The sequence below is a fragment of the Electrona antarctica genome (genome assembly GCF_951216825.1).
Source record: "Electrona antarctica genome assembly, chromosome: 15".
NCBI classification, from domain to species: Eukaryota; Metazoa; Chordata; class Actinopteri; order Myctophiformes; family Myctophidae; genus Electrona; species Electrona antarctica.
The window spans coordinates 8,755,272-8,778,436 of record NC_136796.1 but is presented as its reverse complement, the minus strand read 5'-3'; the positions used below and the strand labels follow the sequence as shown (position 1 = coordinate 8,778,436).

General features: G+C 45.2%; 1 protein-coding gene across 17 annotated transcripts in view; it reads left to right on the top strand.

Moving 5' to 3' along the window:
• Positions 1 to 23,165, top strand: part of clasp2 (cytoplasmic linker associated protein 2) — a 145,329-nt gene that overhangs the window by 18,188 nt on the left and 103,976 nt on the right. For all 17 annotated transcript variants that reach the window (XM_079523486.1, XM_079523482.1, XM_079523481.1 and 14 more), the window contains exons 2-6: positions 521 to 599; positions 9,264 to 9,367; positions 10,601 to 10,692; positions 14,360 to 14,435; positions 20,175 to 20,272. In XM_079523486.1, coding sequence (XP_079379612.1) covers positions 521 to 599; positions 9,264 to 9,367; positions 10,601 to 10,692; positions 14,360 to 14,435; positions 20,175 to 20,272 — 449 coding nt within the window. The remainder of the gene's footprint in view (positions 1 to 520; positions 600 to 9,263; positions 9,368 to 10,600; positions 10,693 to 14,359; positions 14,436 to 20,174; positions 20,273 to 23,165) is intronic.

The following is a 23,165-nucleotide window of genomic DNA, read 5'->3' as shown; positions in this document are numbered from 1 at the left end:
TTCATTGTCAATGGCAAATCTTGAGACGTGTGGGGACTAAAGCTGTATATAGGAGGGGCTAGCGCCCCTCAAAAACACATTATTTGATAACTTTTCATCGTGCTCCTAAAATAATTTGTGTGCTACTAGATTTTTCAACTTAGTCGCACACGTGCTACTTGGAAAAATGCTAAGCGTCGAGCCCTGAGCTCAACACGCGTCGCTTCGCGCCACGCTTTGAGCTTTGTACATCTGCTACTTTTTATGCTTTTGTTGTGTGACGCTGTAGTCAAGCAGGGCATTAATTTACAAAAAAAACATTTTATAATCTGGAGATATGCGGTTTCTGCCCCGACAGTTACGATATAGGGTTAACACTGTTCTGCTGAACTGTACCATCTTCCTGCCGAACCGCCTACCACCAGCATCACGGTGGAAGAAGATCATTGGTATTAACGTGAAACAGCCAAACTGTCTGATCTTGTTGACCCCACATTAACCATGTCTCTCTTTCTCTTTCTTTCTGTCGTGTCTCCTGCAGGTGGTTCTTATGGGAATAGACATCTGCGGGGCGTTCGTCGACCGCTTAGGGGAGCGCTTCAAGGGATACCTGAGCACAGGTGAGACCTGGCATCATCATCCAGCCTTTATTAACACGGAGAAACCTGGTTTCTAGCCTACCTTCAAAATGCAGTGATCAGCGTTTATGGGCCAGACGTCACCGTTTGGACGAGTCTGCTTGTTGCTACACCCTCTCTTGTCTAAACTGGTTTAATGACGCAACACACACACCTCTATATCAGAGAATAAATTATTCTCTATAGCAGTGATTCTAATCATTTTCAGGCCGCGACACCCCCCCCCCCCCCCCCCAATCATCGTTGAACTGGGACCCCCACCCTCCCTGACAAGCACTTGGAGTTGAGGCATTTCATATAGTTTAACTCGGTTCCACAGATAAATATTGTGAAAATAGACGATCTACAAGCTCAAAATGCCTCACAACGCCCCTATCAACACTGTAAAATCCTCTGTGTGAATTGAACCCTGAAGAGTGTATACATGGAACTAAATGGACCCGTAAAGGCCCCGCCACGCTGACGGTGTCATCCGCTTCTTGCGTCCGACCCACTGTTTACATTGGCTGTAGCCACAGCGGAGGCAGTGAGTGTGTGCGTCAAAACCTGTTGGAGCGTCTTTCAGAGCTCAGTTCAATTTTGGAGCGTTGCCGCTCCGCACAGACCAGTCCAGAATGAGAAAGGTAACCTCTTTATATTTCTGACTTGTATGGCAGTGGACGATGTACAGGTATGTTTGTTTTCACCTCTATTAGCACAAAATCCGTTTTTAATTGAAACGGGTGATGTGAACAAGCGGAAACGAGCATCGGAGCCTTAAGGGTCCAGTTGGTTTCAACACTCTCAGTTACAGACCTGTAAGGGTCCAGTTGGTTTTAATACACTCAGTTACAGACCTGTAAGGGTCCAGTTGGTTTTAATACTCTGTCAGTTACAGACCTGTAAGGGTCCAGTTGGTTTTAATACGCTGTCAGTTACAGACCTGTAAGGGTCCAGTTGGTTTTAATACTCTGTCAGTTACAGACCTGTAAGGGTCCAGTTGGTTTTAATACGCTGTCAGTTACAGACCTGTAAGGGTCCAGTTGGTTTTAATACGCTGTCAGTTACAGACCTGTAAGGGTCCAGTTGGTTTTAATACCCTGTCAGTTACAGACCTGTAAGGGTCCAGTTGGTTTTAATACGCTGTCAGTTACAGACCTGTAAGGGTCCAGTTGGTTTTAATACCCTGTCAGTTACAGACCTGTAAGGGTCCAGTTGGTTTTAATACTCTGTCAGTTACAGACCTGTAAGGGTCCAGTTGGTTTTAATACGCTGTCAGTTACAGACCTGTAAGGGTCCAGTTGGTTTTAATACCCTGTCAGTTACAGACCTGTAAGGGTCCAGTTGGTTTTAATACGCTGTCAGTTACAGACCTGTAAGGGTCCAGTTGGTTTTAATACCCTGTCAGTTACAGACCTGTAAGGGTCCAGTTGGTTTTAATACTCTGTCAGTTACAGACCTGTAAGGGTCCAGTTGGTTTTAATACTCTGTCAGTTACAGACCTGTAAGGGTCCTGTTGGTTTTAATACGCTGTCAGTTACAGACTTGTGTCACTGCGTTGTACATGAGTTATAGCATCAGCAGAGTATCAATGTCACGCCGGGGCTCCACCGGGCGCGTCAGCGTCGCGTCTCCGTCACCGTCAGGGAATGTTCCCTTTTTAATCAATGAAGGGTGGCTCCACTGCCCGCGTTGCGTGACATTAACGCGTGCATTAAAAATGAACCGGTGCGTTTTTTGACGCACGCGACAGAGACGCAACGCGTCCGGTGGAGCCCTGGCGTTAGGTATATTTGTCAGGTTACACCACAGTCATGTAACAATATCATCATAATCGATTAAAATCGAGTCAAACCGGTGACAATTTAAATCACGATTAATTCGCAACTTGAATCGCGATGCAAACGGCAGAGGGCACGTAAAAAAATAAGAGACAAATACAGGATCTTTGTAAGATAAGTGATGAATGATTAATTTGTATTGATAAGAGAAGAAAATTAAAAGAGAGAAAATACCGGATTTGTGTAAGAGAAATAATAAAATAAGATTTTTCGTTTCATTTGTCTGGAAAAGGGGAACCCTGTTTGGGCTTTTTAAGCCCAAACCACACCAAAGGGTCGGGTTGGGACTCGGGCAATATCGCCATACCGCCGGTATGTAACTCATACCACGGTACCGGGTTCATTACCGCAGTAAACCTTTTTTTAATTACTTTTTTTTTTCCTGTTCGTGCGGTTCTGGACTTCTGGTGACCTAAGTTCTAGGCCTACGAGTGCATATGAAATGAAAAGTTTATCATAATAGACGGAATCAGTGACGCTCAGTGTAATCATGTCAGCAATAATGTTAACTCATGGCTTGGAGACTGGGGAGGCTGCGTGGTGGTGGAGCGGCTGGACGTTGAACCTTTAAATTCATCATATATTATGTTTGGCTCATCAATCTATCGTCAGTTAACTTGGAATTTGTTTAATATGTTTAAGATAAGATAATAGGTTCCATGATGAGGGAACGTTTTTTGAATGGTGAGGTGTTTGTTTCATGCGATGCGCTGCTATGCTGAGCCGGCATTTCCTTGAGAGTGAGAATGCTTGCCATTGCGATTCCAAAACGAAATGACAGTGTTTGAAATCATTCCAACCAACCCGATAGACCTACCTATTAAACCTCTAAATGTTTTGTCAGTCAAAAGATAAAAACAGTTCTGTCTGTAAACCTTTACGTGAGCGACCTGCAGTGGAACTGCCTGGCGTGAGCGACCTGCAGTGGAACTGCCTGGCGTGAGCGACATGCAGTGGAACTCTGCCTGGCTCTCTCTCTGCTTTTCTCTCTCCCTCTCTCGCCTCTCGCTGACAGACACTGCACGTCTCATGCAATGTTCATGAATCCAAGTGATTGTACGTGAGGTATGCAGAAGTGCATCTTACATAATGCTGTAGGACTATTTGTGGCTGTGATGCGTCTTTACTTTACTTGACCTATCCTATGGTATATAAAGCATGCTGCTGGTCTACCTTTTAAGGTAGACCACACCAATGCAACTCGTTGCAACTCAGTGAGTTGCATTGGTGTGGTTTACCTTAAAAAAAACGCTTTGTCCCAACCCGACCCTTTGGTGTGGTTTGAGCTTTACCCTTCAAGACGGGAACCCACCTTTTGGATTCTTGTTATGTACAGTATCGTGGGTCAGCGGCATTCTTCCGACCGCTCGTTATTCCGACAGCACGTTGTTCCGACAGCACGTTGTTCCGACAGCACGTTGTTCCGACGGCGGCGGTGGCTCAGGGGTAGAGTGGCTGGATGGTAACCGCAAGGTTGCCAGTTCGAAACCGGGCTCCCCCAGAGTTAGTGTCGAAGTGTCCTTGAGCAAGACACTGAACCCCTAATTGCTCCCGATGTGCTGATTGGTGCCTTGCATGGTTTCCGCCGCCATCGGTGTATGAATGTGTGTGTGAATGGGTGAATGTAATGCACAATCTATGTAAAGCGCCTTGGATAAAGGCGCTATATAAATGCACCATTTACCATTTACCATTTAACCCTGTCCCTAATCCTAACCGCACGCCAAGCCACGTTGTCGGACTAATGCGCCGTCGCAGGTAAAATCCACATGGTAGATTGACAGGAAAAGTAAAGTCTATAATGTCCACCCTGGTGACATCATGGATGGAGAGTTTAACTGACACTAGGTAGGTTTTACCGTGTAGTTCCAGGCCATGCATTTAGCTTTTAACTAGAGTTCCAGAGCCGCCACAGTGCTGAGTGAGCGGCACACTTTAGAAGCTTTCTTCACAATGTGTTCCGTTGTTCAGAGTCTGGAGGTATTTGTACTTTTGACGTAACTACTCTTGAGCCGTGCCTGCTGCATTGTTGGTCTAAGCTCTGTGTGTGTGTGTGTGTGTGTGTGTGTGTGTGTGTGTGTGTGTGTGTGTATGTGTGTGTGTGCGCGCATACAGACAAGTAACAAGGAGAGGAGAGCAAGAGCGAAAAAGAAAGGGGGAGAGGGCAGAGGCGAAAAAGAGAGATTCCAGAGCTGACAGCCATGACTTTAGAGAGATGTCACACACACACACACACACACACACAACTTGGTTTAGGCTATGTAACAGACTGTGTGCGTGTGTGTGTGCGTGGTTGTACACTAGTCCATTCATTGCGTTGTGACTTCCGTGCCCCCACAACTCTCTAGTCTCACTTCAACTTTACTTTGTCCTTCCTCTAAGACAAATCAGCAGCAGCATGGGCTGGTCTCTCTCTCTCCCCCCTCTCTCTCTCTGGGCTATTCTTTGTCTCTTAGTCTCTCTATATTTAGGGTGTAAATGGTCTGTGTGGTGCTGTAGGTCACCCCATTACGCACCCCTGAAACCACACCTAATACACACATGACCTCATGCACATAGTGCTGCTTCGGACACCATTATGTATGTGCGTGTTTGTGTTTTTGAGTGTTATGCAATTATTTGGCCCCCTACTGTAGGCGCCCTGTGGCAGGTGTCACCGGTTGTCATTATCACCAGCCTGCCTCTTGACACGCATGCACGGACACACACACACACACACACACACACACACACACACACACACACACACACACATTCTGTTACATAGCCTAAACCCAGTTGTGTGTGTGTGTGTGTGTGTGTGTGACATCTCTCTAAAGTCATGGCTGTCAGCTCTGAAATCTTAACTTTTTCTCCTCTGCCCGCTCTCACTCTCTCTGTTTCTTCATCTCTCTTGCTCTCCTCTCCTTGTTACATGTCTGCACACACACACACACACACACACACACACACACACACACACAGTCACACACACACACACACACAGAGCATGAGGTCATAATGACTAATGAGCAATGCTATTGATCCATGGCAATATAAAGTGTGTGCGTACATGCATATCCTTGCGCGTCAGCCGCGTCTTGCCCGGCAGCACTCATTCATTCGGTGGAAGTGAAACGAGATGATCTCTTAAAAAGGGCGGGGCTTTGACGTAATGGAGACCTCTCATTGGCCCCAGGCTTTTCATTCACACACGTCAGTCAAAAGGAGGAGTGCAGCCATTGGCCAGGCCAGAGGCATCTGGCTCTCATACTGAAAGTATCCAACAAAGAGCAAAGGAACCGAAGGAAGTTTGACGGAATAGATGAGCCAAGTTCAGGGTGTTCCACAAGTGCCAGCTGCCTGCCAGATAGCAATGCAGAAGAACATATCCTGCCTGAAACCTTTTTTATTACAAACTTCTTTTGCTAGATGAGTCTCCTTTCTGATTGGCCTACGCGCCGTTCTTATGCCACTGGTGTCTGTAAAGAGCTCTGCATCTCTAACTGTCTGAGCATTTCTTACGAAAAGCAAAAAAGCTAATCCCCCCCCCACCCCCCTAAAATAAAATAAAATAAAATCTGTTCCACACAAGTTATCTTATGTGTTCCATTGAGGCGTTTTAGGAGTTTGTAATGAAAGGTTTTGTGCCAGGGACCACCAGAAGAGAAGTTTTGTGTTAAAAATGTCAAAGTTATTTCCATACATGTTCAAAAATAGCTATTTTTTGAATAGCCAACGCGACAGTCTAAATCGGCACAGATGCTTTCCTGGTTTTGATGGGTTTAATAGGTGATTCTGATCATCCTATATATTATAACAGAATAATGGATACGAGATCATATGTGTCAATAAACATCACATTTGATACATTTGTGTATTGTCTTTTTCCAATTCTGTTAAGCTCCTTATTTTCAAAGTCTTATCCTAAGTAATGGGGCCTTTTCATCTGGAGAAAGCTGCTCAAGCATGGAAACGTTAAGAGTAGAGGGCAGGCATGAAAACATACTGTACACCACATCTGGCTAGCTACTTTTTGGACCCAGCTGGACATTGTATACACTAGTGGTGGTCTGGTGGAACACCCCGTGTGTGTGTGTCTGTGTGGGTGTGTGTGTGTGGGGTGTGTGCCCACACACGTGTGCGTGCGTGCGTGCGTGCGCGCGCGCCCACACGTGTGTGTGCACGTTTGATGCTAACTTCAGCAGATGACGTAACACTGTGTCTCTCTCTCTCTGTGACAATGCCCCCCTTGTCACTTTTGTGTTTGCGGGCATTGTCCTTGTTTCCTAGGCAACCAGCTGTTGTGGTAACTTTTTACAAATGCACACCCACACATACATTCCTATACCAAAACATAAGTGGGCGAGTGATGTCATCTCCCATTTCATCATGTGCGAGAGTGATGTCATCTCCCATTTCATCATGTGCGAGAGTGATGTCATCTCCCATTTCATCTGAACGAGTGCGTGTGTGTGTGTGTGTGTGTGTGTGTGTGTGTGTGTGTGTGTGTGTGTGTGTGTGTGCGCTTGCTTGAGCGCCGTGTACATTTGAGTTTGTATATGGTTCTCAAATTGTGGGTCGGCACCCCAGGACGGTCCCCAAATTATTATTTGGGGATTTGCTAATTTCAGATTTGTATTGGAGGGATAGCCCCCTTGAGATGCAGCATCAAATTTCCGTAAAAGAACATGAACAACATGCATAGTACATACAATACAAGTATACAGATGCATTCATGCACGGTTCGCTTGCCCACCTTCTCCCAACCCCAATAAACCACCACCATCAACAGGAGAGAAAGAAGGTTCGCTTGCTCACCTTCTCCCAACCCCACCAACCACCACCCATAACAGGAGAGAAAGAAGGGCACAGTGCAATACATCAGAGTACTGTGTGTGTCCCTACAGAAGTGCATACAGGGTATATCTGCACATTGATTACTTTTGACCATTAACCCATTTAGGCCTGACGTCGAAATAAATAAAAAGTCTTCTGAAAGAATGTATATATTCAAAGATTTGTGCCGCATTTTTACGATTTTTCAAAAATAGCAGACCTACAAGTTCATAGCGCGCCACTCGGTGGCGCGCTATGAGCTTGTAGATCTGCTATTTTTCAATAGCTAAAGTATAACATAATGCTTAGTTAAAACACCAAAAGGGGTTCCCGCCCAAAATGGGTTAATGCTTCAAAGGTAATAAACAAACTATACTGCAGTTATGAAAAATTGTCAAATAGGACCTAAAGAGTGCACTGCAAATGCCTCAACTCCTACTATTCCAAGTGCTTGTCCGGGTGAGGGGGGTCCCCTCTCCCCAGTTCAAATGTGATTCTTTTGGGGGGGTCGCGACTGAAAGGTTATTAAAGAGAGAGCCACTGGTTTTAGAGGACGTTTTCCTCACACATTAAAATCCAGACGCAGCAACTCGACTTGTCATCTGATGTTGTGTGCATCAGTACTGAAACACACTCGTGGCTTTTTATTTTATTTTGCTGACTCGCAACGAGTCACCGCACATTGAAAAGCACAGCAACTTCTACTGTACTGCGTCAGACTGTTAACAATCCAGAGCACATGGCCTGGCAGTGTTTAAGTCTAAATCTGTTCTCCCACAGGATGTAGGGCACTTGGGGAGACACTTAGAATGGGGGATCTTGAAACCTCTGCCTCTCGTCGTAGACTTTGTGAGTGTATATATATACGAGATTTTTAAGATTCCAGAAAGATATTTCAGGTCGTCATTAAACTTCCCGTCTCGTTTAACCTCGTCCTGCCGTTACAATAGGGACGTCATGTTGAAACTAAGTGGTTTTTATCCTTTAAACTCCAAGGTTAATAACTTGGCTCAATCTGACAAAACTGTCTTCACTCTGTTCACCTTTTCAAGGATTAATTTCCCCTCACTCTCGCTCTCTCTTGCTCTCTCGCTTGTGTTCTCTCGCTTGTGCTCTCTCTCTCTCTCTCTCTCACACACACACACACACACACACACACACACACACACACACACACACACACACACACACACACACACAGCTGATAAGCACAAATCCTCCTTCCACATTCCTCATGGCTGCCAATGTTGACATCATGCAGGAGTTTATTTCCCCCCTCCCCTTTTTGTTCCACTAGGGGGCAGCATTTGTTTTGTTTATACTACTTCAGTTCATTTGACTCCTGCTGATTTAATAGACAAACCACCAACCACTGGTCTATTAGATTTCTCTAGGTCCTTGTGATCCTGTAGTTCACTGAGACTGTCTCTCTGCTTTCTATAGTTCACTGAGGAACTGCACTGTCTCTCTGCATTCTGTGTGTGTGTTACTGCAGGGGTGGGCAACTTTGATGATGAGAGGGCCACTATATTTCCACACTCACTCCAGAGGGCCACATTGCATATTACTGTCATTGCATATTACGTGTCACTCTGCAACGCGTTTTGAGCTTGTAGATCAGCTATTTTTGTTATTTGAATTGAAATCTTGAATTATCTTTTGCCTGAGGGGCTGCATTAAGTGAAGGTGGGGGCCGCCAGTTGGCACATCCCTGTGTTAATGTTTACCATGCTTATTATTATAAGTTGCTCTCGATAAGAGCGTCTGATAAATGCCTACATTTTAAATGTTGATGTGAAATATTAACCTTTTTGTCTCTCGTTCTCTCTCCCTCTCTCTTTCTGCCCCCCCCACCCCCACACCCCATCTCTGCTCTCCCTCTATTTTCTCCTTCTTTCTTTCTCTCTCCCTCTCTCTTTCTGCCCCCCAACCCCCATCTCTGCTCTCCCTCTCTTTTCTCTTTCTCTCTCCCTACCTGCCCCCCTCCCCCCTCATCTCTGCCCTCCAGTTGTGCCAGCTCTGATAGACAGGCTGGGTGACGGTAAGGACCAGGTCAGGGAAAACAGCCAAGCTCTCATCCTACGCTGCATGGAACAGGTTGCCTCGCCTATGGTGAGACACACACACACACACACACACACACACACACACACACACACACGCACACGCACACACACATGAATATTATTCACCACCAAGTGTCACTGTTGCACAGCCTAACACACAGACACAGACAGGCCAGGGAGGAGGGCTTGTACAGTACAGTACAGTACAGTACAGTACAGTACAGTACAGTACAGTACAGTACAGTACAGTACAGTACAGTACAGTACAGTACAGCACCACTCTTTTTTTTGTTTGCTTTATCATGTCACTCAAATCACAAGGCACACCTTGTGGCAGCTCGCTGGATAGCGGGTTATTGTGCAGCACTCTGCAGGATATTATGAACAGGATGATGGAACAGTACGAAGGGGACAGATCAATAATCCATGTGAATGAAGGCACTTCCTCTGGGTGTGTTCCTGATGAAAAGTACACAAGCTTAAAGCCTCTTGGCTCTGACTGTAACGGTGATTAAGGGCTCCACAACGAGAAACTTCCCTTGACACGCTTTGTTGAAGCTTGGCTCCGCCGGACGGCACGCAGTCACGCGCACGCACTCGTGTACACACACACACACACCACATTATTCCACAATCTCCGAATTCTATTATATACAGTAGAGTCTGGAACTATACATTCCGAAGCAGAGAAAGGCAGCTGTCATCTATTCGTCATTTCTGTTCACACATATATCTTTTTTTTATTTTTTTTTATGTTTTTTTTGTGGCTTTCGCCTTTATTTTATATTTTTTATGAAGGGACAGACAGTAGGCTGACAGGAAATGGGGGGAAGACATGCAGTAAAGGCCGTTGGGATCGGGAGTCGAACCCGCGGCACACTGCTAGACTGGATTACCAGCCAAGCTGCCTGGACCATTGAGCCATGGCCCAGGCCACACATATATTTTTTAAATATTATATTTACATTTTCAATTCTGCTAAGCAGCCAGCTATATACTGTATGCTTCGAATAATTAGATATACAGTAGGACACACATACGTGACTGCAAAGATGAGACTGATGCGGGGGTTAACCCCGGATCATTTTCAGCGTCCGGACATCATCCAGACTGTATGACTGCATGACAGAAGCATTTGAAAATTGTGGGAGGCAGCAGTCTGGCTCGAGAGAGACTCATACTTTACAGATGGTTTCTGTAACTGTACTGCCGTCCCCCCCCCCCCCCCCCCCCCCCCCCCTCTCTCTCTCTCTCTCTCTCTCTCCCTCTCTCCATGCAGTTTGTTTGGGAGAGGCTGATCCTGGGCTTCAAACACAAGAACTTCCGCAGCAGAGAGGGACTGTGTCAGTGTCTCAGCGCCACCCTCAACACGTGAGTGACTTCCTAATAATATAAAGTACTTCCTGGGTCAGAGGTCAAAGGGATGGTGGCATTTTTAACATGTGTACCAGATACGGTGAAGTACCCCCATGTTGTGATGGTATCCTACAAATATAATAGGTTTTTACCTCCCTATTGGGTGATGAAGCATACTGTTCAAAGTTGAGCACGCCTGCTTTGTTTGTTTGAGACGAACACATGCGTACGCAGTACGCACGTACGCAGTACGCACGTACGCACGAGCGTCGTGGGCTTAATCCTCTTTATGGTTTCTGTGAATCCGTGGAGATGACACACACACATGCCGAGCACACACACAAACAATGCATGGCACTGCTTAACCCATTTAGGCCTGACGTCGAAATAAGAAAAACGGTCGCTCTGAAAGAATATATATTCAAAGATTTGTGGCACATTTTCACGATTTTTCAAAAATAGCAGACCTACAAGCTCGTAGCGCGCCACTCGGTGGCGCGCTATGAGCTTGTAGATCTGCTATTTTTCAATAGCTAAAGTATAACATAATGCTTAGTTAAAACACCAAAAGGGGTTCCCGTTCAGAATGGGTTAAACAGTACAGACAGTAGTAGCAGTGATGGCCATTTAGTACAGAGCGTTTTCAAGTGGGATCAATTAGTAGGATCTCATCTCCATGGTTTATTTTTGTAATGCTAGCTAAGAGCAAATGACTCACACACAAGGTGCTACACATCTACAATTTACTTACTGAATGGTCTAAGACAGCTGAGAACCACCGTGCCATGCATTTCTAATTGTTATAAAGGATCACAAAGCATGTCCGCACAGACAGGGGACAGAGCCTGGTTGTTGGTCAGGGGACAGCTAGGTTTGTAAACAGTCTGTTTAAAAAAAAAACTCTGTTGGCTTGAAACGCAGTAGAGGGTCACGGCAAGGACGCTGAGCCTCTTGTCTGTGTTGTACTGCTGCCACCGAAGCAATCGGGTTTTTCATCAGGTGAAATCACTGAAATGCCTCCACTGCATCGTAACACCGGGGCTCCACCGGGCGCGTCAGCGTCGCGTCTCCGTCACCGTCAGGGAATGTTCCCTTTTTAATCAATGAAGGGTGGCTCCACTGCCCGCGTTGCGTGACATTAACGCGTGCATTAAAATTGAACCGGTGCGTTTTTTGACGCACGCGACGGAGACGCAACGCGTCCGGTGGAGCCCTGGCGTAATCCTCTCAGGGTAGAGCACCGATTGTAATCTCACCATCAGTGTTTTCCATCATCAACGCTACAAGGCGTTTTTGTGCTTACGGCCGCGTAGCTGTGAACTTGTAACTCTGCACTGTTCCAAATGGGCTAATCTTTTAGTTTTCACGCCCATCCGGCTATGCAATACCCGTTGTACCCATGTCAGAGTACCCGTTCACCCATCTCTCTGTGTCCCTTTTATGCCCATATATGGAGATTTCATGGAGAAGTGTTGTGATGTCAGAACAGGCCAGCTCCATTATGTTGAGATATAGGGGTGATCAGGTCCAGAGCCCTGGCAGAGGCCTTTTTTGGTGGTTCTGGACAACCGTGGGTCCGGCCGACTCGACACCGGGCACTGCACTCCCTGTGGGGTTGTGGGACGCGTGTGTCTGTGGGGCCAACAGTTCTTGAGTTACGTGGATTTCAGACGTGCGTATGTAGCACGCACGCACGCACGCGCACACACACACAGAGAGAGAGAGACCTGGTGCATTTATAGATAGATGTTGTTTAGACAGATGCTAGGTTTAATGTCTATTTAAGCCCCTACAGTGTTCTCTCTATACTCTATTGATGTGATTTACCTTTACCTTGTTTATTGACTAGTTTGTTTACTCTGCTTGGATAAGGGCATCTGCTAAATGCCTAAATTGTAAAATCCTTTTTTGAAATTAATAAAACAAGTAGTTGAATCATGACAGAGTTGTGAGCTTGTAGATCTGCTATTATGTTTGCCTATATAATAGCATGCCCAAAACAGGGATTTCAGGTTGAATAAAAAAACACCCCACATATTCTAATATCCCCATGATCCCATTGTGTTGAGAAAGTGTAGGTTGCTCACCCAAACCGCTCTGTCCATTTCAAAGACCCCCACCGTATCTGAACGGGGTCACGCCATGCACGAGGGGCCTTTTGGAATCGCACTGCTAATTTTAGCACCATTTTGCTAAAGTCTGGTGACACTGTTCCGCTAAATGCTAAGCTGCTACCTGATAGCGAGGCTGTGCTTCTCATCACATACTGTACTGTACTGTACACACACACACGCAGTGGGACCCTATGGACATTAAGTAGACTGCACACATGGCACAGCGACACTCCAACAACTGGTAAAAATTGCTTTTTTGGTGCATTATGTTATGCTTTAGCTATTGAAAAATAGCAGATCTACAAGCTCATAGCGCGCCACTGAGTGGCGCGCTATGAGCTTGTAGGTCTGCTATTTTTGAAAAATCGAAGAACGGCTGTCGGCTGACATAGAAACATAGCTTTTTCAGAAAACTGTCAGGATGTAGAAGACATTTTTAGAATCTGATCTCAGGTCAAAATGGGTTAAAGTTCTCAGTCGCCACGACTGATTTCAGTCATTTGGATTCCATAGTCAGCATGTTATGACTTCTATGGAAGCAAGTCGTGCCCCGAAAATATCTGATCTACAAGCAGTGTGTTGTAGATAAACTATTTTCGTTCATTAGTTATGTTGAGATTAACGAGTAATTTGAAGTGGTCAAAAATATCAATAGAAGCATCTTCCGTAAACATGAATGGTAAACATGGTCTGGGATATTTCATGAATGCATAAAGGTTATGAAGCCTCAACCTGCAATGTCTTCAACTGGTATGTATGTAGAACAGCTGTCGGTTTAGATTGATAATGCTTAAACCACATCACCATTACATTTTCACTCGTAAGATTCTATCTTTGCTTTATTCCATGAGAATGCTACCGTCGCGGCGTGTAGCCGGGAAACTTCACATGTGATGTTTGTGGCGTGTGTACGTTCACTTGCTCTCGGTTTGAACGTTTCTGCAGTGATTTCATGTGACTAATGAGATCTGTTGAGTCTTGGACCCATGAGATGTATGTATGTACAACAGTACACTTATGCTTACCCTTTACAATACTGAAAAGTGCAAGATTCGGAAGTTATTTGGCTTCAATAGAAGCCAGCATGTCTTCTATAGAAGTTACAGACACACTGAGAGCTTGTAGATAGGCTATTTTTGGGTTATTTTACTTTTGACAAACTAGCAATCTGTTCAGAAGCAAGTTATATTTCATATAAAAGCAAAGGTTCACCTGGTTGGCAGTATGTAGAAAGGCAGGAACAATATTACTAGAACATCATAATGTTACATATTGTGTTGACTACTATGTGGGTCTTCTTTCACACTGGTTCACAAATCTAGGACATGGTTGGTCATACAATGTTTGTTTGTCACTCTGCACCGATATCGCCTTTTCACGCCTTTTTAATATCAATTGATTACGGTTCACAACTGTGTCCAGCTTAACACTCCGGTTGAAAAAAATAATTCACTTCCTGGGTCTCGGTTTCCCAGTGAAAAGGCTTTCAAAATAAGAGACTCGCCGTATTAAATGCATGGCTGGCACTGTTGGCGGTAAATTACTTAATCCATGCTTGTTTGTTTCAGGTACGGCGCCCAGCCACTCAGCCTCAGCAAAATAGTTCCTCATCTCTGTACTCTGACAGGAGACCAGAATCCACAGGTGAGACGCCTGTGTGTGTGTGTGTGTATGTGTATGTGTATGTGTGCGTGTGCGTGTGCGCGTGCGTGTGCGCGCTCTGTCTGCCTGACAAAATTCCCTTTTTAAATCCGTTGTGTGATATTAATTGAGAGAAGAACAAAGTGTGAGGAAGGTAGTCTTTTTCTCTCTTCACGCGTGACTTGATTGTTGTGCCGGGATTTGAAGTCGAGTCACGTACAGCAAATAGCTGATCACCATGCTAGCTCACAATGCATCACATTGTAATGCGTGGCAGGCTTGCAAGACCTTTTTCGTCACGCAATTCCATTGAACTACAAATTATAAAATAAGGATAGTATGTGTGTGTGTGAGTGCGTGGGCCATGGCTTGCAGTGGGCTGTATTTAGTCTCTCAGCAGCAGCGAAGCTGACACTGAGGACATTATTCATGTTATTAGACTGTACAACACTGAAACAAGACCCCTCAATGACAATACCCCATCACACACACACACAGACACTGCTCAGTGGCTTGTATCGCTGAGCAAAAATCTGCTCACCTCACCCCTAATTCTCTACCCAATCATTATCCACCCACACACTGTTCCAGCCAATCGGAAGCCTCCGGCCCACTCTGGACTCTTGAGAACTCCAGGGTTGTGCTGACAGCATCCCTCACTCTAGCGGCCAATCATAGCAGCTTTCATAACAGATCTAGCCAATCATGTAGCTCAAACTGACACCTATGGGTTGTAATTTGGTAACTTCACATCTGTGATCATTCAGGAGGTGTAGTTCCAGACTGTATATAACATTTAGGAGGTGTAGTTCCAGACTCTATATAACATTCAGGTGGTGTAGTTCCCGACTGTATAACATTCAGGAGGTGTAGTTCCAGACTCTATATAGCATTCAGGAGGTGTAGTTCCAGACTGTATATAACATTCAGGAGGTGTACTTCCAGACTGTATATAGCATTCAGGAGGTGTAGTTCCAGACTCTATATAACATTCAGGAGGTGTAGTTCCAGACTGCATATAACATTCAGGAGGTGTAGTTCCAGACTGTATATAACATTCAGGAGGTGTAGTTCCAGACTGTATATAACATTCAGGAGGTGTAGTTCCAGACTGTATATAACATTCAGGAGGTGTAGTTCCAGACTGTATATAACATTCAGGAGGTGTAGTTCCAGACTGTATATAACATTCAGGAGGTGTACTTCCAGACTGTATATAGCATTCAGGAGGTGTAGTTCCAGACTGTATATAACATTCAGGAGGTGTAGCTCCAGACTGTATATAACATTCAGGAGGTGTAGTTCCAGACTGTATATAACATTCAGGAGGTGTAGTTCCAGACTCTATATAGCATTCAGGAGGTGTAGTTCCAGACTGTATATAGCATTGAGTAGATGTAGTTCCAGACTCTGTATAGCATTCAGAGATTGTGGAATAGTTGTATGGCCACACGAGACACTGTCTATGGTAAAGTCAGTGTCAGAGGAGAATGGGTTAATCTGTGTGTGGGAAATTAACTGTAATCCCGGTGCTTTTAAACCCCCCCCCCCCCCCCCCCCCCTACAGACATCGCCAGATTAACCATACCAGACAGACACTAATACACACGCAGTCACGCAAGGACCAGACACTTGAATGAGTGTGCGCAAAGTGCATGTGTGTGATGATTTAAGTCTGTCTGTGTGTGTGTGTGTGTGTGTGTGTGTGTGTGTGTGTGTGTGTGTCAGAGGTTGAGAGTTGACACAGGTCACAGACTGTGTCGGGAGGAAACAAGTTGATTTAATGTTTACTATGAAAACATGCATTTCGCGTATTTAGTCCGTCACGCCTCGTGACACGCTCCATATATGGTCTTCTCCATATATGAAGTCAGTCAGTCAATCAGTCAGTCAGTCAGTCAGTCAGTCCGTAAAGCCTTGTGACATGCTTCATATATGGCCAATACAGAATTCATTCCATATGTTGATCTGACCTCACAAAACCCTGTACACTCAAGACACGCTCCATATGTGGCCACCACACTGGCCTCATCAAACCCTGGATCTCCATACATGGAGAAGACTGGATCATCACCTTGATCTGCATATATGGAGCCGGGCAACAACTCTACATCTGACCTCACCAGATTAATACTAGTTTAACCCCATGCTTCTTAATTGTGCCGTATTAATTATTTCTCTGCTAAGTACGAATATGTCCGCACCCCCCAGCTATGGGATGTTATCTGCTAAGTACGAACATGTTGGGACCCATCCCCAGAGCAGTCGAATGAGAATTGTACCATGGTAGTTCTAAATTTGGGTGGTAGCAGATCATGGTTGCTCCCTCCAGTATTGTGGCTGTCACTCACTTTGGAGTAGTTAGACCGGTATGAGGCTACTGATGCGCGTATTCTTGCCATGAAGCTTGTTGAGGTGACTTGCTGTGTGCTGTGCATGGTAGATGAAGGACCATTTACACTCATTTACGTTAACTACTGTGTGGGTCCTTCCGTTCGCTACTCTCATTCCGTTTGTCTTTGTGCATGGTTTCCATAAGCTTAATGAATATGAAAAGTAAAATACAGTGTCCGCAACGTCCAATAGTACAAATAATTGGTGGGTAAGGATCAGCACAGCCTTCAGAGGGCGCTAGCAAGGCTTTTAGACTCTTTAGAGCGGTGGTTCTCAAAGTGGGGTCCGGGGACCGCCAGGGGTCCTTGGGAGTCCCCAGATATATATATTTTTTTTTAATGTTTTTTTGTGGCTTTCGCCTTTTTATTTTATATTTTTTATGGAGGGACACACAGTAGGCTGACAGGAAATGGGGAGAGAGATGGGGGGGGGGAAGACATGCAGTAAAGGCCGTCGGGATCGGGAGTCGAACCTGCGGCACACTGCCAGACTGGATTACCAGCCAAGGTGCCTGGACCACTGAGCCATGGCCCAGGCCGTCCCCAGATAAATTATCCCCAGATAAATTAGTTAGAACACCAAATGGACTCTTACAGCCTAGGTCTGTGACAGTCCGTTTTAACAGCGAATTTTCCGGAAGTGCATTATTTGTCTATAAGATAAAAATAATTCATCTTTTTGGACGATAACGGGCGATTGGGCGATCTGTCGGCCAATGTTAAAACGCACTGTAACTCCAAATGGACCCTTACGGGTTCCATTTGTACACTCAGAGTTATGGTGGTCCGTGGTCTAATGCAGGCGTTCTCAAAGTGGGGTCCGGGGACCCCTAGGGGCCCTACAACTATTTAAAAAAGAATCGTGTTTTTGTTTTGTTTTTTGTAACACAAATCTTTTCAGGGGTACAAAATCTTCTCAGATGGGGGTCCGTGGCTGAATACACATTAATTTAGGGGTCCTTAATGTGAAAACGCTTGTGAACAACTGCTTTAGGCTCCCAAGTGAAAGAGAACAAATTACGTAGAAAAGCTGTTCACGTGTCTTATAATTCATAACATTATAAGTATTCAAAAATAGCAGATCTACAAGCTCAAAACGCCTCGCTTCGCTCCACATGTCGAGCTTGTAGATCTAGTACTTTTGATGCTTTAGTGTGATGCAAAAGTAGGGCGTTCATTTATGAAAATCACACCCGTGTGAAGTGAGTGGTGCAACTCTGTGTGGGGTAGGGTTTAATATTTTCCCGGATTTGGCTCATTTTAATTCCCGGGAATTTGCGGACCTTTTCCCGGGCTCCCGCGGGAATTCCCGTCAGAAAAAAATGAAAAAAAGTGCCCACCAAAATGCATTTATATGTATAGATACTTCATATGTTCAATAGAATAGTGATATTTTTTGGCTTAAAACGTTTTATTTGAACGAAATATGAACATATAGCCTACAATAAAAGTATTAAATTAAAAAAATTAATAATGTTATAGGCCTACTACGCTATTCAGAAAAAGGGACACAGGAGTTTGCACTAATGTGACTAAGCACGGGGAAAAAAATAAACGACCTCACGTCTTTCACATAGATACCTTAGCTATGGTCTTTCACCCTTTGAGCATGCAGTGGGTCCCCTTCTCCGCTGCAGAGAATGTGATCATCCCGCTTTGTACTTTATGAAAAGTCTGATTGGGTGTTAAATTAGCCAGCACGTCCAGTGCACAGCACACTGATTATTAGAGCGAGCGAGAGAGAGAGAGAGAGGGAGATAGAGAGAGAGAGAGAGAGACGCTGCGTGCTGGTGGTTATTATAAAACAAATTGTAGCCTACTCATCTTTGTTTGTGTTCCGTTTCACGTTATTGCTGCATACATGCAGGCAAAAGCAAAAAGGGGTTTAGAAGTGACAATGTCCATCACAGAGAAAGGAAACTCCTCGCTCCGTCCGTAAAACACACAATTCTCACAGAGTGACTGATTAGGCTAATGATTGACAGGTGCAGCAGCTTTGGGAGCGTGCCTGAAGATGTCTGTCAGACATTCATATTTTGCTAAAGTGTATATAAACTCTGTAGGCCCTATCTGATTAATTGCGGGAGGATGCAGGATTCGCGGGGTCCCACTGATTACATCTTGACCGGCCGTGCCTGCCCGTCCGCAGGTAGGCTATTTAAATACCGCCCGCGCCGCCAACATTTACGTTGGGTCCCGCTGGCTCCAGTTCCCATTGCAGCCCTCGAGTGCAATCCATAATTCCATATAAATATCATCAAACATGTTTGAAAATTATGGGAGGGTTCAGATTGGACATTTGATCACTCATAGATAAGGGGAAAGAACGTGCACTGTGTGAAAACCCCTTTAGTGTAATTTCCCTACAAGAAAAAAAAAACTCCGGGACGACGGGTCCCGAAGAAATTTCCGGGCGGGAAATTGCGTGCCCTATGCCCGGGAGGCCCGAAATCCCGGGATCCCGGCATTAAACCCTAGTGTGGGGGTCCCCGGGGGGTCCCCGGAAGTTCCAGACCCACAGGAACGCGGCGGCCACCCAGGGTGCCGGCCCTGATCCGGCGAGCCGCCCCGCATCCGAAACGGTCCAGAAATGACCAGTTAATGACCCAGTTAATATGTGCGTGTGTCCTAGGGCTGTCAGAACGAATTTCATAATATGAATGAAATTCGAAAATGAAAATAAATATATAATATTCGAATGCTACATCAAGAGAAAACGTAATCTGCAGACTATGCATTGCTGGCCTGTTCATCGTGATATCCAAGCATTCTGTTAAAATAGAGAAACAATTGCTGTATTGCTGGTGATCTGGAGTCTGGAGTTGTCCCGTTCATGATAGACTGACTAATGAATTATTATTTTTTTGCCATACCAACCATGGTGTTGGAATAATAGCTTTGGCGTTTGGATGGGGGGCCCTCTAGTGGACAAAACGTGCATACAAAACTTGATATTCTGTGTATAGAGGGTTTTTTTCAGTAGGCTATAATGAGCTAAAAATTAATGATTTTTAATTTTAGAATATTAAAAATAATAAAGCAATGAAATTTGAATGGGATTATAGAGGTAAACTGACAGCCCTAGTGTGTCCTAACACACGCACATAATAACTCTATATAAGTATACGTATATATATATGTCACAACAGTGACACTTGGTGGTGAAAACCAACCGCTATTTTCGTGCTCGAGCACAGCCAGCCAGCCAGGGACGGATCCAGGGACACACATAGCTGTCTAAAAACCACACAAAAAGTTAGTATATGGAAATGAGAGGTCCAACAGCGATATAATACTAATGTTTGACTTTTGTCTCTCTGTGTGTGTGTATTGCCGTGTGCGTGCGTAGGTACGTGAGGCCTCCATAACGACGCTGGTGGATGTTTACCGTCACATTGGAGAGAGGGTCAGAGCTGACCTGGGCAAGAGAGGACTGCCAGCTGCACGGTGAGTGTGTGTGTGTGTGTGTGTGTGTGTCTAGTTGTGCTGATACAAATTTGGTTGTGTGTATTTGTGCATGTCCCGTGGTTTTGGCAGTGTGTCTGTCCCAGGCCACACCATGCACCGGTCTCTCTCTCTCTCTCTCTCTCTAGCTCTCACACACACACACACACACACACACACACACACACACACACACACACACACACACACACACACAGAGAGAGAGAGACAGAGACACATTATTCTCAACACAATACACACTGGGTGGGAGGGGGAAACTCAGAGAGACGGGGTGAACAAGTGCTTGGAACAGCGTACTGTGGGACAACTGTGCGTGTGTGTGTGTATGTGTGTGTGTGTGTGTGGTCTTAAGAGGCAACCGCTCCACTGAGTGGGTCGGTCGCGTCATCCTCTGGTTGTTGTGGTTGCATGTAATATGTCAGGATCAAGGTTATAATAGTTCTGGATTTTTCATTTTATTTTTTTAGTTTGTTTATATATTTTTTCATCATCTAATTCAGATATGCCTAGTTTTAATATGTTTTTAGAGCAGATTTGCTAGTTTTTATTTTTGAAAATTCGATTTGGTTCATTTTTATTAGTGTTGGTTTTGGGTTTTTTATACTTTGGATTATTTGTCAGGTGCAAGAATGAGAAAAAGGTAAGTTTTGGATAATGCAAACTCTTTGGGTGCCAGGGGGTGGACACCAGTTTTGGTCCCGGGTGCCACTTTTCCCATTATAAATAAAAGAAAGAAAATGTAATTCTATTGTGCAAGTAATGTGCATGTCATAACCTGATCACCAGATTAGAGGAAATTTCAAAAACATGGACTCAAAAACAATTTTAAGTTTTTTTTGCTCGTCTTAACGTCACTGGCACTTAAACTGTTTTAACAAAAGATAGCTTTTAAAAATGTATTAAATTACAGATGAACCACCACAAAGGAAAACTAAGGGCATTTTGTCTATAATCTTTTATTATAAATGTGTTTTTGTTAGTTCTGTAAACACACAATACAGTTTCAGTTAGTTATAGTTTATTTTTTTATTTTTTTATTTCATTTTAATTTGTATTTAGTTCACTTAACAAAGTTATTCTAAGCACACACACTCTCTGCCTGATGTTGGATTATGGATTTTTAAATTATTCCCAAACCTCGGATTATGTCTCATTTTGAGCAGAAAAACGACTAATACACCCGTGCACGCGTACGTGCACGTCAGATTCCCATTTAGACTGTTTTTTTTGGGCACAGTGGGGTACAGTAGCTATTCTCGTTTCAGCACAGATTGTGTTAAAGAATGGTTCAGGAGCTGTGTTCACTGACCACCTACGCCATACAGATACGAAAGGGCAGTAAAAGCCAGTTGGGCAGTCTTGCCATTGTATTTGTCTGGGAGGTCTGGGAGGTCAGTGGTCAGTTTTTGGGTGGTTCCCCAGAGGATAATGATGTAGCGTGGACAATTGTCACTTCACCGGCACGTTTCACCGCTTTAGCGCTCCTTAAACTGCCTAAATGTCGGCGCTTGTGGCGGTAGTTCAGTCTTCTTTAACGTTTTGGTGCACCCATACCCAGTTGCACCATATTTTGTGAGAGAGTGATCCAGTGCTGCAGCCAGGGCCCTGCATGCAGACCAGATCACATATCAGGGCACAAGAACTGGAATCACGTAACACACACAGAGAGAGGGAGAGCGAGGTAGAGAGATGACAGGGAGAGAGAGAAAACAAGCTGCTTGACTTGCTAGCTGTGTACCTAACCGTCTTGAAGACCAGTCTGTTTATTATGTAACTTTACTGTGTGTGTGAGAGAGAGAGAGGAGTGGAGGGGTGACTGCCTCGGCAAGTTATGAAGTAGGGAGTTTGGATTTATAAGAGAGAGAGAGAGACAGAGAGAGAGGGAGAGAGAGAGAGAATATGGGCCAAGGAGAGAGCAGGAATAGAGAGGGGGAGGTCTCTCTCTGTCCCTCTTTCTATCTCTCTCTCTCTCCTTCTCTCCGTCTTTCCTTGCCGCTAGCGTCATGTCCCCTCCCCCTCCCTGGACACACTCTGTGTGCATGCGTGTGCGCACGTACGTGTGTGTCTGTGCGTGTGTGAGTGTGTGTGGTTATGTAAATGGAACAGAATCAACTCCCTGGCTGTCACAGAAACTGCCCCCCCCCCCCACATACACACACACACACAGGCTCAGTGTGAGATTCAACTGTTCAGCGTGTGTGTGTTTGTATACAGTGCATAATACTGTATGAATGTGGATGTAAACCCAGTCTCCTGCTTTCCCTCCTCTCTCTCTCTCTCTCTCTCTCTCTCTCTCCCTCTCCCTCTCCCTCTCCCTCTCCCTCTCCCTCTCCCTCTCCCTCTCCCTCTCCCTCTCTCTCTCTCTCTCTCTCTCTCTCTCTCCCCCTCTCTCTCTCTGTGTCCCTCCCACCCCCTCTCTCTCTGTGTCCCTGTCTGTCTCTCTCTCTCTCTCTCCCTCTCCCTGTCTCTCTCTCTCTCTGTGTCCCTCCCACCCTCGGTCGGTACTCTCAATGCACCATGTTAGATACACAGCGTGGTAGCAGAACCGCGGGGTTGCGCGCCGCGTGCCACTAGCTAACACAGCACGGGGCTTTAACACGGTAGCAGCCAGGCAGCCTATCGGAAGCAGCTCTGTTGTTTTTTGGGGGAATGCAAAGCGCTGCTGCTGCTAACTAGCAACAAAGGAGGCTAACCGCACACAGCAGCCACTGCCTGCCAGGCTCGATTAAAATGCTAATGACGACCAGAGGCGGGGAGGATCGACGCGAGGGGATGCCGCACGCCGCTCGCCACTACCACTGATTGGGGAGACGGAACCAGACAGAGTCAGACAGAGAGACAGACAGACAGACAGACAAGCAGGACGGTTTGTATG